A 19,523-nucleotide genomic window follows, 5' to 3' on the forward strand; every position below is an offset into this window, starting at 1 on the left:
TTGATAAATATTTTCAGTTGCCAATTGGATCTGATTTGTGGGAGAGTGAGGTGAGGTGTGATCGTTTATAAAGAGTTTGCAATTTATTTTCTGTAGTCGTGCGTTTGTATGTATGTGTGTGAAGATTTCTACATGCCATATGCGGAAATTAACAATTGTGACGTTATTGTTTTGCCAATTGCCAACTTGGCTTGTTGGCTGTGCGAAGTTAAAAATTAATTGCTTTTGTTTTTGTTAATACTTTTGCCAGCTGAACAGCTGCTGACGGCCGGTACAAAATGTCATCGGGCTATAACCAAAATCATCTAAACGGACAACAAACTGTCTGCCCACGCAAGTGAACCAAATAAAAATTTGAAACAAACCATGGTGCGAGTTGTTTGTATAGCAAAAACAAAAAAAAAGTGTTAATAAAAGTGGAATAAATTTCAAAAAATGGCGAATGATTCACTAAGTACATGTTTTTTAATTCATGTTAAAATAATGATTAAAAAAAAATGTTTGATGTTGGTATTTAAAGATATGCGAGTCTATTAGCATGAGATATCCTTCAAAAATAATAATTCATTAAATTTAATGATGTAGAACATTCTTAAAAAAAAACATGCAAAGTGAGAGCTAAAGCATAGTTAAAAAAAATAAATAAATGTAAGGCGCGATAACCTCCGAAGAGATCTAAGGCCGAGCTTCTTTTCTAATTTACGTCGTGCTCCTCTTGATTTGCCCTACAAATTGGCCGGATGGGACCTACATGATTTTATGCCGACTCCGAACGGCATCTGTAAGGCAGATGAGTTTTCACTGAGAGCTTTTCATGGCAGAAATACACCCGGAGCGCTTGCCAAACACTGCCGAGGGGCGACCGCGCTTAGAAAAATTTTCTTCTAATTGAAAAACCTTATTTCTAAAAATTTTGATGTTGCGCTGCCCGGGGTTTGAACCCAGGGCATCCGGTGTGGTAGGCGGGGCACGCTACACCACGGTGGCCGCATAGTTAATAGTGTAAATTAGGCACCAGTTTGATGCATAAATATGTTATGACAACAACAATAATATTATTGACTAAATAAAGTAATACAATAGCAAAAAAAAAAAAAATTTAAACTAAGAACATATCAGAAGATTGGTGAAGATTTAAGATTAAAATTGACTGCTTTTGTGTTATAATAGTGACGCTTCGTACGTTTCAATTTAGATGAGATCATACTTGCTCTTCTTCTACATAGAAATCTAGCTCTTTTCTCGCTTGTCGCCATCTGCTGATTGCTGGCGTTACGGTGATGGCTTTGCATTACTTGTGAGACCCGAGTAGATGTCTGGATAACTTTAAATATTCGTTACCTTAACATGTTAAACTGTTGAAATAACTGCGGATATTCATATATGACCCTCTGCTGACACATATGAACTCTCTACTTTAAAGAATATCGGCCTTATATAACCAGAAGAGTTGAAGTACTTTCGGGAACTGGTCTTCTGGATACGTGCCTCATAAATTTCAATTATGCATTTGTTAGTACTATTAATTTTGAAGTTAGCACTATAAAGGACTAGAGTAGGGCACCTCCGGTTGGTTAATGGGCTTAGAATATTCCTGCGGTAGTTATGCTTGACGTATGAAGTGACTAAAGTCCACAGAACTGGGATTTTCAAAGGGTCAATAAATCGGGCAAGTACTAGTAAAATAAAGCGCATTTTTCTTAACAACAGTCTAATCACTTAAATGCCTTTAAGACAACACTTTTGTTCTGCGGAAACAATCTTACCATAAGCAAACACACAAAGGAAGTTGGCTGTCTACTGATTGAAAAGCTTCTCCAACCCGATTATCAACCTCCCCTACCCGTGGCGAATCCTGTTTATTTAACAGATGAGGCTCTGGCGACCTAGAAGGTTTCATGTGGTCATACTAAATCGTTCCCGAGATGGTCGGGCTAGTACCTTAATGGTTCTTGGATCTGCATCCGTCAAAGGACCTTCAACATCGATAACACTCCCTAAGGCCTTCGGAAAGTGTCCTTATCGCTATAACAACAACAGCAACGTGGTGATCGACGTTACGCAAGATTCGAATATCGGCTCAGACCATTATGGGTGGCAGTTAGGGTACGTCCCATTGAAGTGAACAAAGTGTGCGCATTGACCCAAAGAAAGTTTGCCGTCGAGAATATGCTCACTAAACAGACAGCTAATGGCGGAAAGTTTTAAGACCGACTCGCATTTTTGCAGAAATGTTAACGGCGACCTGGTAATTAGCATACAGAACGTGCTTAAGGTTTGTAGGAAACACTTCCCTTATTTCTAGAAAGCGAGGGAGAAAACGAATCCGATACCTCAATCCTTATCGCCGATATAAATGCTTATACACCAGACAATGATGAAGTGAAAATAGCAATATTCCGAAGCGCAAACATAATGAGCTTATTGGACCTTATCAGTGCGGCTTTTGACTTGGATATTTGGGAAAATACTCACGAAAACAGCATTTCCACTCACCATCTATTTGTGAACATCAAAGCAGCTTTTAACAGCTTCAGAAGGAGTTGCTTGTATACTGCTATGTCTGAATTTTGCCTACCAGCAAAGCTGATAAGGTTTTGTCGAATGAGATTGAGCGATGCTCTCAGCTTTCGAAGGTCCACTAGTCAGACAAACAGGGAAAACAGGGTCTTCCTAGAAATGAAACACAGAATATCTTTGGCTAATAAGTGCCATTTAGACTGAATAGGCAATTAAAATGTTAGCTCCTCCTTCGACGAACAAAAGTCTCGCTCTTTAAATCTCTCACCATACCCGTCCTGATGAATGCTGTGGAGAGAAGATGAGATAGCTCTTGACAAGTTCTATGAAAGAATTATGTTCCTGCCTATAATGCAAACAGCAAGTATAGAAAGAGATTTAATGGTGAGGTCATTCAGGGCATTGGGTAGATATGAAACTAGTACAAAGAATAAAGTTCCAGGGCTTCGCCTTGAAAGAAAACGAGATTTAATGATGAGCTCGTTCAGATTTTTGCGTAGATATGAACATAGTATAACGAATAAAGTTCCAGGGGCGTCGCCTTGAAAGGGACATGTGGAGAAAGATTTGAACTCCCTTGGTGCTCCCAATTGACGTTGATTGTCGTGAAACAGGGACGGTTAGCTTGGCTTCTTCCGCAACGGCAAAAAATTATATAGGCGTTTCGATTTTTCATTCTCATCGTCATTCTGTAGATCATTTTCCATCACTGGTCGGCATAAGTTAAAGCTATAATTTTGAAGACCATGAAATCACTTCGTTACAGTTTTGTACTTCTTTATGTTAATCTTTATTACAAACCTTCTTCAAAATCCATCAAAACAATTTGATGGAAGCAATGTTAAGTTTTTAGTCAGATCTTTAAAGATTGTGAGTATCTCACATTAGTCGTGACTACTCTTTCTACCTTTTCTCTCTTCGCATAAACAATACATGTACGAAGGTAAAATAAAAAGGTACAAATAAAATAGATATGTAAGTAATATGTGCACACCACAATCGAGTTTATCGTTAATGCACCATTTCTGCGGGAACCTTCAGCGCGCCGGTAAAACGTAATATCGTAAAAGTTGTGGCACATTGTTTACGGCGTCCAACTATCTGGGTTTTCATCTTACATACCAACACGTACGTGGACAACAAAACACACACATACCAAAGTAAAAATTAGCCTCTTGTAAATGTCTTACAGGCCAACCCGCTTCACGCATGTCAAATCGGTTTGCTTACCGGAGTTTTTATTTAGCTCAACTATTTATCATTTCGTCCGATTATTTCATTTACTTCACTTTCATATTTCATTTTTATATACATTTTACGGACATTTTTGTATGTCTTTCAAGTGAGCTCCACTACCGCCGACCGCTCTTCATTCATCTTTACTCTTTTACGTGAGATCGCTCGTTCTCTTAAACCATTCCACACGCTATTTGTGCTCTTATATAGCACAGTTGTTGCTATAGTAAAATAGAAAAAAAAAACATTAACAGGTAGAGGCAGTTGACGTTAATGTGGAAATATATTTACGATACCACTGGTCCGTCCATTCGACCATGTCTGGGTCTTGCGTGTCTGCTGTGCCTTTGAACCGGCGTGTTTCACCTGCTTTTTTTACTCGTACAAATATTTGATTTTTCTCAAACAATGTGCACATGTTTTTCCAATATTTAGTTAGCTTTATTGACCTACCACAAAAAAGAAAACAAAAAAGAAAACTACCAACAACAAAAATAGTATGTGTAAATATTTGTTGGAGCGAGTCTGACGTATCAATGAATAAGAGTGAAGTAACCGCACAAGATCAACTATACGTAAACTCCATAACGTTTGGTCGTGTTTGGAGCCAAGAACTTTTGTTGGCCGCAAACACACAGGTTTACTCTGGCGGTTCGAAGATCAATAGGTTGAAATGAATTCCAAAATGCGTGCAATGTCTTAGAGTATGATAATATATTTCGAAGGTTGAACATATTGGATAGTTAAGACCTCACATAGATTGAATGTGTTCATGGTATACCCAATAATTCGTTTGACATCCAAACGGAAAAACGCATATAAATACCAGCAACATAATTCACTGAAAAAAAAACGTGTCGCAATTGATACATTTCGTGTACATTGGGCTAGAATTGATTCTCACTAGTCTATTATGAACATAGTTGTAACTTACTCGGTCTTTAATATAATAAGGAATTTCGGCAGGAGGTGAAAGATGATCTGTCTTACCGTATCCGTATGGGAAAAAAGGAAGTACTCTCCGACATTCTTAGATAAAGAAGTGTGACAGTGCCCATAAAAGTACAAAGAAAAGCAGAAAAATGCAGGTCCAGGACAGTACACATCGGACCCGGATTCATACTTAACTGATTGCTATTTTTGCAGGATTATAAAATAACTCTGCGCTCTTGGCAAATACTATAATTTTTCTAAAGCCAATTAAGTTGGGCCCGCCCCAAAATCTAATAACTCTGCCACCTCTGGCACCTGGAGTATTGGCAGTACACGAACACAGAACGTGCTGAATCGTTTCCTCCTGTATTTCTGTGCATGACAAGTCCTAAGTAGCTATGAGAGCGTACGAGAGAAAATATCTCCAGAAGATGTATGGTTTTGTTCGTGAAGCCAACGGAGGCTAACTTGTAACTTGTGAAAACGAATTAAAGCCTAAGGTTCGCGCTGGCTAAGTTATGTGGTGAGTATTGGAAAAGACTATCCACCTCAGAAAGTATATCTGTTGCTATCAGTATTTAGAAGCGGAGAAGGTAGCGTCCTACACCTAGTTGGGAGGGATGCGTGAACTCCTTTGGTAGTTCCAATTGCTGTCAGTTATCGCGAAACAGGAATAACTGGCGCGACTTGTAACACAACGACCTGAATTGCCTTGGTAGTTAGGCTCCAATTAAAAATGGGATGATGAATTAGCGTTAGCTGGGCTATGCTTCAAGACAAACAAGTATCTTCTCGATCTCTGTTGCCTCATAAGATAAAAGACTGCCAGGTCTCAAAAAGTGACAAAGGAAATTACAGACCTGAGAGTGCACGAGGCGAAAAAGCTAAATTATATGTTTTTTGTTGCTGATTACTCATAAACTGCGAGATTACAGCATATAATTGCTTAACGTCAAACTTCTTCGAAAACAAATTGACGAAAACTCCATAAGCAGTGCATGATTGAGCAGTTTGATGTGAAAGAACACCTATGCCCTCTCAAGCTCACCCTTACAGAGCCGATAACTTATTTTCGAGTCAAGGAAGTTGTTCTGGAATATCTAGGGCTAAGGTAGTCCAAGCCTACTTATATCGCAGTCCCTATTACCAAGCAATGTAGTCTCATATCGGGGACACGGCTGCTAAGGCGCTTAGAACATCCCCGCGGTAAAGCAGTGCTGTCCAGGGTCGCCGAGAGAAAATGCGGCCCCCTTTGGTCGGGCCTGGTGCTGTCCTATAAAACAAAGCTTTCAAAGGTGTATGGACCAGACAATAACCGACCCGTTTCCATGAGCAACTAACAAAAAAAGTATTGCAATAAAGAAAAAGTAAGCCAATTATCTGACGTTTGTTAAATACACATACACAGATTTATTAGTTAGCTTGAGTGATATCGCTGTACATTGCTTCGCTTTGCCAAGCTATTGATATGCATGGAATGCGGAACGCGCTCGCTGTTGAATTTCAACATTGACCATTTCAGTTATTGGACATTTTTGTCTGTGGCAACAGGCCTGGTTTCTAGTGGTTGAGATTTTGTAAAGAAATACCTTTGACGTCATTGGGCTCGCTTCTGGCTTCTTGGCAAGACAATAAATGGCAGGTGTTTTTTTCCACAAGAACTGACAGGCAACGACAAATTCTTAGGCTAGGTTAGGTTGAACTGGTCGGTCAATAAAGACCTCAAATAAGCTGAATGTGTCCATCGTGTTTCCAAAATTTCTTTTACGACCAAACGGAAGAGCCCCAATCAGGTGACAGGACATACGTTATAGAATAACTCCGCCACTAATATATGGAGCCTTGACCTGGCGAGCGGAGGACACGAACACAGAACGTGTTCAAATTGCGACAAATTCTTACTTACAAGTAATTGCATTCATGGAGCGAAGAACAGACCTCCTCACAGGAAGAGGAGCTGCGATAATATGAGCCCAAACTGGTGATTTGTGCTGCTGTTTGTGGCAGAGGTCGCTGTTAGTTGTGAGCGAGGTCATTTTGCATTGCTGCATATGCCATAGTTAACTACGACATCTAGCGGGATCAAGCAGAAAAAAATCATGCTTGTATTGGGTCACATTGTCGCAGCTATGCAGTGAGAAGAGCTGTGATTGGATTTGTGATTTCGATTATTGGTAAGCGTAATTTCTCATTGCCATTTATACCGTATTACATTCTTTCACGGTTCAGTCACAGTTGTGCATAAATATCGCTACAGCTGAAAAAACACAGTCACGCTGTTCCTAAAAAATTGCGATGTCTGCGTGTTTTGAACTATGTTCTAGGTTCCGATTCTCTGGATGACTGGGAACTTACTTAGAGTTCTCAAATACTAAGGGCGAACTAAGTACTCGTAGTTAACAGTAAAATATATGATACATTTTTAACATTCCAAAAAAAAAAAAAAAATTAATAAATAAAAAAAAAATAACAACAAAAAAGGAAATTAAATATTAACAATGTGTGATTTTGGTAATTACAAACCGTAAAAGTTGTTTGAACATTTTCCATTAACATTGGTTGGCTTGCATAAAACGGCGCATGCGCGCATACAAATTAGCCGACATCGATGGAATCGCCATCTCACACAAATGCACACATTTTACTAATCACACTTTTCGTCAACAAAATTTTAGTATTTCAGTAAGCGACATAAACAAGCAGCTTTAAAAGTGATTGCGTAAATTTGTAAAATACAAAAATTGAAAAAAAAATCATAAAATATTTTAGTCAAATTATGCAAAAATAAAAAAAGCGTAATTGTTAGTGATAAATGTTAGCGAAAGCATTTGCGCAGCAGCATAGTGAGTTTGAGCGCACGTGATAATGTTATTACACAACAACAACAACAACATAAACCGTGCGACAAGCTTTCCAAACCAATCACTTTTGCCACGAACGCCTAGAAAGTTCATTTAAAAACGAAAGTGACATAAAAAAAAAAAAAAATTAAAAAAATACTAATCTGTCAGTTGAAGCGATATCGATTAGGCACATACACGCACACATCCACATCAGAATTAATTGCATTTGTGTTAGTGTATGTGTGTTGCCACTGTAGCCGCAACAATTCAAAATGTGGTCGCAACGTTGGCAGCTGTGTTCGTTGCAACTCATTCCGGAAATTAAAATCTTTGCTGTGTTCGCGCACCAAAACAACAACAGCAACACTACCAGTATACGACCACCAGTGGCACAAAAATAATGAGTCAAAATGTTGCCGATAGTTTGGTAAGTATTTCAATAAGCAAAAAAAATAAAATAAAAAAGAAAGAGGTAGAAATCATTAAATTTAAGTAAAAATAACGGAATCAATAGAAGTAACCAGTAATTATATTTAGTTCATATATAAGCATACACACATATATGTATATGTAGATATACATAAAGAGTAAATGAAAGCAAATATAGCAACTTTCCGATTGGCCGATTTTATGGCATATTACCAGGTTTGGGCACTAGACTACATAGGTCCCCATACGAAATAAACAAAGCTGCAAGAATCTGCCCCTAAATTTGAAGCTTATTTTGAGAGGGCGCAGATTTTTTATACTTATAAATATCACCGACATTGTTTTTCGATTGTTACTTGAAGATCTGACATCCAAGTATTAAAATCTATCTTTTTGAACTTGGGTGACTTTACAGATCCGTCTAATGTCCTTTTGAGCTCTGCGATCCCTTTCACTCTGTGGTTTTCCATAGTTTTGTGAAGCGTGAAGCATAGTTTAAGGGTTTGCTACTGATTAAGCAAGAAAAACTATGTGACTACGACTTCAAAGCAGGAAAGTTCATAAAACGAAATTTAAGAGCGTTGTAAGACCAAAAAAAAAAAAAGAATTTCGATAGAAGCTTCAAATTTTGGGGCGAGCTTTTGCAGCTTCTCCTTCGACTCGATCTAATGGGCACGTCTGAAATTTTTACTATACCCAAACAGAGCCTGAAATCAAAATAAGCTAAGTTTTTCAGTTCTTCGCTAGACTAGACTTACGACTTCATATTGTTACCTCTTGTCATACGCCTGCTACTGGTCTGTCTATTACGGGACGTATGCTTTTTTAAGTATATTTTCTTTTCACAAAATTGTACATCAGCAATTTTGAAGCAAAGTAATCCTAATATTTTTCTGAATGGCGACATCGGCCAGATACATTTTTAGCGCTCTAGCTCTTCAAGTTTACTTTTAATTTGCATTTAAATATTGAACTGGGCAGAACGTGTCCTGTATACCGAATCTTGAAGAGTTCATGTTTCAGTGCCTTATAAATAAGTAAAATTTCGTACTTAGACTTGAAAAATCCACCATTTCGCCTTCCACCAATTTTTCACAGTTTTCTCGAAAGCGTAAATCAGGAAGTTGCTACGTGTTGATGCAACATGTTGCTAATACCTATATGACACTACTTTATTTTCGTGTATTTTTTCTTGTATTTTATCTTAAATTTTTTTTCGCACTCCCTCCTAATACGGCTTCAGTACTGGTGTAAGTGTGTAAACTATATTTCAAAAAACTAACGAAATACAAGAAAAATACAATCTAGTTCATTAAAAACAAACGAGCCAGTTTGTATTTCGATAGGTTTTTTTGACATTCGGCCGCTTTTTCATTATTTTTTGTCTGACACATGAAAATTTTGTTTTTAGTTTGAAAATTTAGTGCATAAAAACACAATTAAAATCAACTTTCTTGTGAAAAAAGTGAACCATTAGAGATCGAAATAATTTTCGCGTGTTATTTGCATTGTTTTTATTGTTAAAAGTGTTAATGTAAAATTAAAATGTAAAACATAAACAAAAACATGTCAAACTCACTAATTTTTGGGGAATAGTGTTCTCTCTTTTTCATGATAGAAATTGTTGTTGTGTTTTGAAGTTCCGATAAAGTTTCGTCAGTTTTTTTAGCTTGGAATCCAAGCAAAAAATAAAGTAGTGTCATATATGCTTAAGGATTTATTCGGCAATTTCACTTATGCAGTAAACAACTGTGGAAGGACTAATGTTGGAGGCTTGCAGTATTAGTGCGAAAGTTAATATTTTCTAGAAAAACAAAGTTATAACCAGGGGCTGAAACTGTTATTCCTTTTATAATATAATTCCTTGCAAAACTATTAGTTTTGGACTTTAAATATATTTGGATCAAGATAAAAATTTTTTTCGGATTTTTATTTTGTAAAAATAAAAGTCCGCAAATAAAAGTCAAATCCGGACTTTTTTTTTTTAATTCGGATAAGCCGTTTCTTTGTTATCAAGCCGGACTTTTATTTTGGCCTTAAAAGATAAAAATCCGGATTTAACTTTTATGTGTGGACTTTTATTGAAAAAGTTCGAAAAATAAAAAGGATGCATGATGCGACATGATATTGCTATAGGGATACAAGGGAACTCAAACATTTTCACCTAGGACAATTTTTTGACCAGGACTTTTTCGACTCCGAAAAAAAAAATTAATTATTTTCCGTCCCTGGTTATAACTCTTACACATTTCTTCCAACTTGAAAAAATACCTCTTGTGACCGCTAACCTTTAAGTGCAAAAAAAAAAAACCACTCACACGTGCTGCATTATAAATATGTTCGGGGGGAATGATTTGAACGCATTCGTTTGAAAAATACCATTATTGCTTTAATGCTAAAAAATTTTCTAATTTTGTTGTGCTGTGTAATTTTTACGTAAGTTTTGGGATTTTATTGATTTTCAATATTAGCACGCTTTATTTACATATTTTTTCGTGCGTTTGCTCTGATTCGTCGGTTGCTTACTTTCTTAAACTGTTGTGTAAACATTTACTTTTGCTTCATTATTAAACTTAATTAGAGCATAATTTTTCAGATAATGTGAATTTGTTAACTGCTTTAGAAAAAGCTTAGCTTTCTATATTCGAGCGCATGTCTGGACATTAAATATATTTTTTCTAACGCTTTGATTTTATTTTAGTAATTACAAAGTTTTTTTTAATAAATTTTTTTTAGCTGGTTGTTTGTAGTCATTATCATTAATTGGCGCTTAATAGCCCGCATGATTTTGATCGTTATGTAATAAGTCAAATCAGCTGTCCCCATATCTTGCCTGCCACGAGATGACGGTTCGAGTCGATATTAGGACCTCGGAAAGTCCGTTCATACAGTATACTGGAACTATGCCTGCCTTCAATCACAAAGTAATCGTTTTGGTTGCGTGTTATTTGATCAGGAGACAGCCAAGCAGCTTGTTTTTTTTATGATGGAGTCTGGTGATGCAGATGACCTTAGTTGGAGACACGTCGATGTTACATCGTGAGTTTTCCGATTGTAGTACCCGTTTGATCAGCGTTCGTCAGATTAAGGCTCCAGCTAGAAGTCGTACAACTTTCAGATCTCCAAGAGAAAGCAACGCATTTCCTAAAGCCTGGCTTTTAATTGGGTTTTGGGTTGTCGAACAATCTTGTGAAAAATCAATGAACACATGCTGTCTCTGTGAGGTCCTTGCGGCTGGGTCAAATCAACCTAACGTAATCTATTGATACTTTCCTCTAGTCAAGCCGTTGCCAACGATCACTGAGTTATCAGCGGGAGCATTGAATTGAATAATTTTCTCTTTCGCACTTACTTTGTTTTGCAGTTTAAATTTCACTTTAATTGACTTATTGGTTTTGTTAAGTTATAATTTGATTAACACGAATGCCTTTTCGCATTTAATGACACTTTCCATCTATGAGTCATTTGCAGTAAATGTTATAACTTGCAATTAACTGTATTTTAAAGCGATTTTCTCATAATGATATGCAAAGAAAGTCCATTAATGTTTTGCTGTCGGCAATGACTCTCATAAACGAGTGAATTTTCCTGCAATAAATTAATATAAATAATTAATCATTGTTAATCTGTTGCTTATTTCATTAATTATATGAATACTTACAGAACTGAGTAGTTAAGTGAGACTGATTAGAGTGATTTTTTATGTATGTACAATTTCTTGAAAAAGTGGGGTCTGATAAAATGTACTTACGGTTTTACTATCATACCAAATTGAACTGTACGTTACTATTATTGTTCGCATGACTGTAGCAATGAATTAATGCATGCGTTCAATTTAAAATGGTTTCGCCTACATTTTAATATATTTTTACCGTTATATTTCGCTACTTAACATAGTCCAGCTTACACTTTTAGTAGAAAAAGTAAAAATAAATTAAGCTTTCTTTAGTTGCTGTCTACAACCATTTATCATTTTACACAAACAATTTTGTTAAATGGCCTTTCCATGGACCTCATTTATGAGCCTAATTTCTGATTTTGATTACTTGGAATATTTCGTTTAATTGTGGGTAAACCATTAGGTTTGTATTGTTTTGGCAAACAAATATTTCAAAAATAAACTGCAAGTCAACATTAATCAAGTTTAAAAATCTACTGGAATACCAAATAAATTTCCCACGTAGTCTCTTCAAGATTAAAATAAAAACATAACGAGTAAGGAAGCCTAAGTTCGGGTGTAACCGAAAATTACATACTCAGGTGAGAGCTTTGGAGACAAAATAAGGGAAATCACCATTTAGCAAAATTAACCTAGGGTAACCCTGGGATGTGTTTGTATGACATGGGTTTCGAATGGAAAGACCAGGGGTGACTCTAGAATGTGTTTGTACGATATGGGTATCAAATTAAAGGTATTAATAAGGGTTTTAAAAGGGAATGGCCCTTAGTTGTATATGTGGCGTTTTCGAGATATCGACCAAAATGTGGACCAGGGTGACCCAGAACATCATCTGTCGGGTACAGCTAATTTATTTATATATGTAATATCAGGAACAGTATTCCTGCCGAGATTCCAAGGGCGTTTGATTTCGGTGTCACACCCATTTTACAAAGTTTTTTCTAAAGTTATTATTTTGCGTCAATAAACCAATCCATTTACCATGTTTCATCTCTTTTTTTATATTTGGTATAGAATTATGGCAATTTTTTAATTTTTCGTAATTTTCGATATCGAAAAAGTGGGCGCGGTCATAATCAGGTCAATTTTTTGTTTAAAGTGGGCGTGTTCGTAATCCGATTTTGCTAATTTTTCCTTAGCACACATATAGTAACAGGAGTAACGTTCCTGCCAAATTACAGCTTGCAAAATTTTGAAATTACCTTCTTTTAAAAGTGGGCGGTGCCACGCATATTGTCCAAAATTTTACTAATTTTCTATTCTGTGTCATAAGTTCAACCCACCTACCAAGTTTCATCGCTTTAGCCGTCTTTGGTAATGAATTATCGCACTTTTTCGGTTTTTCGAAATTTTTGATATCGAAAAAGGGGGCGTGGTTATGGTCCGATTTAGTTCATTTTAAATAGCGATCTGAGATGGGTGCCCAGGAACCTACATACAAAATTTTATCAAGATACCTCAACATTTACTCAAGTTATCGTGTTTACGGACGGACGGACGGACGGACATGGCTAAATGAATTTCTTTTTTCGCCCAGATCATTTTGATATATAGAAGTCTATATCTATCTCGATTAGTTTATGCCGTTACGGATTACCGTTATGCGAACAAAGTTAATATACTCTGTGAGCTCTGCTCAGCTGAGTATAATATAAAGCGGCAAAGTTAGTAAAAAAATTGTAGTAGATTATATTAAAGAAATTTAACGGCATATGTATGTAAACAAGTATATAAAAACATTCTACTGCGTTGCCAACCAAATCACTAAATATTGTAGTAGATCTGACATTTAGCATCATGACAGCTTACGAGAATAACGAGAGCACAACAGCAAATAAATAAAATAGCAACTAAAATGAGTTAAAAAAGAAATAAACAGAGAACTAAAATATGCGAAAAGCGATAATGCACGCAAACAAAATTTGAGAGAGTAATGTAGAGCGTGGCAGGCATATGCTCAAATCATCAGGTATTTACATAAAAGGTAGGGGCAGGGAGGCACAGTAGGACAAGATTGTGATTTTAGTCGGTTAAAAAAGTTTAGTAAAATATTTAAATATATTCGAAAATGTTCTCAAAAATCTAAACACTTTCATAAAATAATAATACAGTACAACAAAAATAAAATTTTTTTTTATCATAAAACGGACTTCGTACAGATCATTTTCACTGAAAAACCTGAAAGAGTTACAGCTTTAGCGCCCTAGAAAATATTGCTCCCTGTACACTAACACTTCAACTCTCCATGACAAGTTTTTTTACTCTATAAGAGGAAATGCCTAATAAATAAATAGCAACATGTAGCATCAATATGTATGCCAGAAAAATGTGGAGAAGTAATGAAAGGAGAAATGGTGGAATTTACAAGTGTTAGTATGAAATATTGGTTATTTCATAAGGACTAATGTTTTTTAGAAACCAAAGCTTTAACTCTTGACGACTTTGTGACCCTTTTAAGCTAATACAAATTAAAAGTAAATTGGAGGAGCAGTACTATAAGTTTGTTCATACAAATTGAACTGTGCCATTCTACTTTTCAGAGAAAAATACTATCATTACTTTGTTCGAAAATTGTTGCTGTCCAGTGTAATTCAAATAAAAATATTATATTTGACAAAAAAACCATACATATGAGTATAAAAATGTTTCGAGTTCCGTGCGTTTTTTAAAATAATTTCCAAGGTTTATTTTCAAAGCCTCGAGGAAACATTAAAAGCAACGTCTCGACGAATACACAAAGGATGACGCCATTATTGTGCTTTTCACGGCAACTTGCATTTTTCCATCCTCATGTGTTTTTTTTTCGACTTTCAAGCCAATTTATATAAAATCTTTTTATTCTGGATGTATGCGAATGTGGATACAACATACTTTTTCACATTTTCGCAATTTTTAATGAAAAGTTTAAAATCTGAACTACGATTTGCAATTCGCCGAAAAAAGATTATATTTTTCTTATAACTAACATTCTAACTTTGAATTCTGCTTCTATGCGACGGGCTTTGTTAGCTAGATTGCATAAGACCGCAGCCAACTTCTGCATCATAGAGTTTGAGACCATTATGTAAGATATTGTAGTAAGGCAAGTAAGTATTAAGTAAGGTAGTATTCTTAAAAAGGAACAATTTCGAGAGGCAAACCGCATTAAGTCCATTTTTGCATGTAACGCATACTAAGGATTTAATCACCAAGTCACATACGAACCCCTTTTTATGACAAGCTAAAGTCATTCAATCATTACGTACGAAGTGGTTTTTGACAGAACGTCGACGATTCTACAACAACCCCAATTAATACTTCAAAACTGTCCTCACACAAAGGACCATCAACACCGATAACACTCCCCAAAAACTAAACCTAAACTATAACGGCACAGTTAGTTTCACATCAGATGACACCTGCGCTTCAATCCTCGAGATATCTGAGCCAATATCGCAAAAAATAAAAAAAAAAATCGCGCACCTAGGTGAAAACAGCGATCAAGTCAAAAAACTTGAAAGCGAAACCACAATTTTTTGTATTTTAAACAAATTCTTTTCGCGCTGATTATGGGAGGTATCAGTAAATCGAGTATAGGGTTCGGTAGGTATTTATGTAATTGGGGAGGCCGAACTCATAAATTTGAAATTTACGATTTTTGAGCTACCTACTGATGTATGTGTGCGATATACTAGCATGCATCCAATTTCGAACTTCGAAAACCACTATCGATGTTTTTTGGGCAAGTATCGAAAAACGGGGAAGTTACTTATTTGCTTATGAATCAATTTCTTAAGAGTTGCACGGCACAGGCAAGTATGAGACAGAGATTGTAATATTATAGCTAAATAACAATTACTGTAAAGCGGCTAAGACTCGTCAATGTCACTAGCATGTAAAAAATATGCGCCAGAAAATCTTCAGTTAAAATACTGTGCGAAACGAGTTTCGCTCACATGATTGACTCCATAGAGGGAGGAACGACGCGTGCCTGTGTGCTTAAAGCGGGTGAGGGGCGGTTTGCGTCGTGGTGGTTTCTTAGATAGCTTGTCTGTCTGCTGTTGTGTTATGACCAGTTGAAGACGTCGTCAAAACGAACAGCGTCAACCCTCAGAACAAAAAACACGAGAGAACACAAAGTATGAATGTACGTGCAACGAAACTCTCACATTCGGAATCGGAAACAGCGGGTAAATGATGAATGCGCACCATTTAGAACGCTGAGTGTGGTTTTAACTTTTGTCGAAAATAGTTTAGCGCGTTTCGTTCGTGCGTTTTTTTTTTTTGTATCGTGTTCATGTTCTTAATAAAAAAAGTGTTAAGCGCTTTTTATGCAAAATAAAAAATAATTAACAATTTTGTTTAAATTGTGTATAAAGCGAGTGCGCTTATATGTTTGTTTGTGTGCGTGACGCGGCTATAAAACTGAAAATTGGAAAGAATATCGTGCATACAAAAGTATATAAGAAGAAGCATTTTTTTTATACAAAGCGTTCACATAATCTTATGCATAGAGAGATTTTTTTATACGTGAATGTGTGTTTGTGCATGTATTAGTGCTTGATATGCGAAGGAGTGTGCTGTGTTGTTGTTTATCAAGTTTTCCAGCAAACAAAATAAACGTGATGTACCACATTTCGGTAGCGTCATGAACCGCATGTTTGTGTGTATGTATGCATGTATGTTTATATACATAACTGCACGACAAGAGCAATAAGACTGTGTATAACAACAACATTAACGCATCCGTCAACAAATTTTTTGATTTTTAAATTAACTAAATTGAATGAAGTCAATCTGAAAGCTTCGTTCGTGGTTTGCGCTGTTGCGCGTAATAAAATGAATTAAACCGCGACTGAGCCGCACGTTCCTCCAACGGCAGACAAGTCGTGTTGCGATTTCATGAAGTTCATTTCAATAAACTATATTGCTGGCAACGGAAATATTTAGGGCGTGTTAAGTGAAATATCGTGTGCAGTGCCAGACCACATCCCAAAGGACTCCAACACACATACAAACAACAAATTGCACAGCAACCACAGCGAGAAGGATCAAGTGATTTCGCTTTACTATTTACATTTATAAATTTACCAGCAACAATTCAACATTGTGTTTCGTCTATGAAAAGCTATAAATTCTATGAATAGTGCAACGACCTTTGCGCATAAACTCAAGTGTATGTGTGTGTGAGTGTATGGGTGGTTCCTTGCCGCAATCAACAAAATGGAAACGGAAACTTTGCTAACATGAAAAGGAGTTGAAATAATTGTAGACGTTGTTAATTCGCGTTGCACAGACAACACCTCCCACGAGATTTATGCCACACAAGAATACACTGCAGCCACCGCAAGTTAAATTTTACACACACACATTAACAAACACATACACAGATATTAAAAATCTACGACAAGCAAGCTGTAGAGCTTAATGAGACGATTTTGCATTTATTTGATTGCCTTTTGTTTGCAGCAACAAAAAATCGATTTTCCACACAATGCAACAAAAACAACAGCACAAATAGCATTCCTAACTACAACCACCGAAAACAACAAACAATTTGTTATACAAGAATATCAAACTAAATATAAAAAAAAAATTCTATACATACTTAGTTATATACACAAACATACAATTGAAGAAATCTAATACATAGATAAAACATTATTTGATACACAAAAAAGGTGAATGTGCGTCGCCTTAACCCGCTGACCTTTCGCCGCTAAAAAATAAACAAAAAAAGACAAAAAAACAACAGTGAAGCGCCAACAACAATTACCCACCCTGCATGCCTGCATTTTTTATAACATAACAAATTTACATCAACAATTTGATTGTGTACAACACTCACCCAACAACAAAATAGCAGCAAGCAAAATAGGAAATATTAAACCTCATCAAACGACAAATGGTATGCCGAGCAAACGAAAATGATTGCTGAGTTGATTAAATTTCCTTGAATTAAGTTTGTAAGATTATTGTTTTTGTTATTGTTTTCATTTTGTTTATTTGTTTTTTTTTGTATATATTTTAATGTTTTGTGGGTACACTGTTTTTTATTGATTGCAATTGTTTGTATAAAAATTGACGATAGCGAAAATATGAACTACCCTGTAGGAAATTTAGGAATTAATGAAATACTAAGAAATGAACTTTTGAAGTAAATTTTGAAAGAAAATGGGGGATTGCAAATAACTGTTATTAAATTTATATCAAAACAATCATACTGAAGAGATATAGTTACATCCATAAGTAGTACCCTAATACGTTACACAGATTAACCATTAATTATTTTCACAGCGAAACAAAAACTTGAAGTAAAAATATTATTTTCTGAGCGAAATGAAAAACCTCGAAAAGTAACTGTCATTTTTCGAGAGAAATAAAAAATCTGAAAATATTACTTATTTTCTGAGCGAAATGTAAAAACTCGAAAAATAGCTGCAATTTTCCAGCGGGTAATAAAAACTCAAGAAATAATTGTTAATAAGCTACTTTAAAAACAAAACTTATAAGTTTTAACTGTTAAGATCCCAGCAACAAAGTGCGAAGCTACATACATTAGGGGTATCCTCGACTTCTAGGAAAACACCTACAACCGGCTTTTCAGTGCGAGTCAAAACTTCAGTTAAAGTTGACTAGAGTTAAACTTTGCAACTTTGCTCGATAACACATAATTTTTCTCCTTATCTTAATTGAAGCGCACGAAATGGCAGCGTAAAACTCTGGCTTAATATAACTGGAGTTTAAACTCGCAATGAAAATACGGGCCTTACAGTAAGATTCCGATTTCCCTTTTGGAAATACCAAATGCGTCGAAAATTATGCTACAATTTCTAATATTTAACTCAAATGGAAATCGGGATCGTTCTCTAAGGTCCTTTTTCACCATCTTCTATTAACGCTAATTAGCACTTTTTTTGACAGATCACCGAAAGATTTCTATCAAATAAGGTGCCAGTTAGCGTTTGCCGGATTTGGTGAAAACGGTTCTGAGCATACGTCTCCAATTTTTCGTTAGAGATACCAAATATGCCGAAAAGTGTGCTACAATTTGAAACGTATTCCTCATATGGCTTGAAATGATCAATGAAATATTTAAACTAGTGTGTTATATACATAAGTGACAGATAAGTATATAGGTTTTGTCAAAAGTCGATGCAACTAAAGCCACAAATATCTGCCAGTTTGTCCGTCTAGGCTAAAGCCGGAGTCATTGGTGCCGTATGTCGTATCGCTGTATCCGTATCCCTAACGTAATCAGCTGTTTATCGTTACGACGGTAAACCAAAACCCAATTGGTTGGCTACGATACGGTTACTACCTTAGCGGCACCAATAATCGATTTCATTGATTCTCATAAGGTTGGTCGAATCAGCTGTTAAAAGATTACCGATACGGTTACCGATAAAGCACCAATGTCTCCAGCTTAAATGAAGCATTTTGATACTCGCAGAGACAATTTGCTTGCTCATAGCTCTCACTCATTTAATTAAGGAGTAATCATAAAGGAGTACACAACTACTTCAATTATAATACTCATTCGTATACAAAATGTGATCTTATTAACATTCCGATGTCCTAGGGCACGATCACATACTCCAGCTCCGATACTCCCTCAGTACCCTATTGAACACTTACGGGAGAGTACTTTCCAAAAAATTACTTCACGGACTACTCAAAAGCAAAGCGTGAGCTGGAGCGGATAATCCACACTGGTGTACCTATATGACAAAGACGGAACACATTATTCAACCATTCTTTGCAGGGTATCGATATCCGTACATTACATATTTAAAATGCGTCAGAGTCAAAGTTGGTTTGACATCAAATGAAACGTGGCTGCTTACATCCACCCCCACTTTAACTGTGCACACCCACACGTCGTAATAATAATTCCCACAAAC

General features: G+C 36.1%; 1 protein-coding gene across 12 annotated transcripts in view; it reads left to right on the forward strand.

The window, feature by feature from the left end:
- The window catches only part of Rgl (Ral guanine nucleotide dissociation stimulator-like), a 73,141-nt gene that overhangs the window by 4,810 nt on the left and 48,808 nt on the right, over positions 1–19,523 (forward strand). For 3 of the 12 annotated variants that reach the window (XM_067787416.1, XM_067787417.1, XM_067787419.1), the window contains exon 2: positions 7,365–7,959. In XM_067787416.1, the coding sequence (XP_067643517.1) occupies positions 7,933–7,959 (27 nt within the window). In that variant the 5' untranslated portion in view covers positions 7,365–7,932. Of the gene's footprint in view, positions 1–7,144; positions 7,960–15,837; positions 16,078–16,120; positions 17,528–19,523 lie in introns of those variants that run through there. The other 9 variants (XM_067787412.1, XM_067787413.1, XM_067787414.1 and 6 more) reach the window with 9 other exon arrangements.

Source organism: Eurosta solidaginis, chromosome 5 (assembly GCF_040869045.1).
Source record: "Eurosta solidaginis isolate ZX-2024a chromosome 5, ASM4086904v1, whole genome shotgun sequence".
Classification (NCBI taxonomy): Eukaryota; Metazoa; Arthropoda; class Insecta; order Diptera; family Tephritidae; genus Eurosta; species Eurosta solidaginis.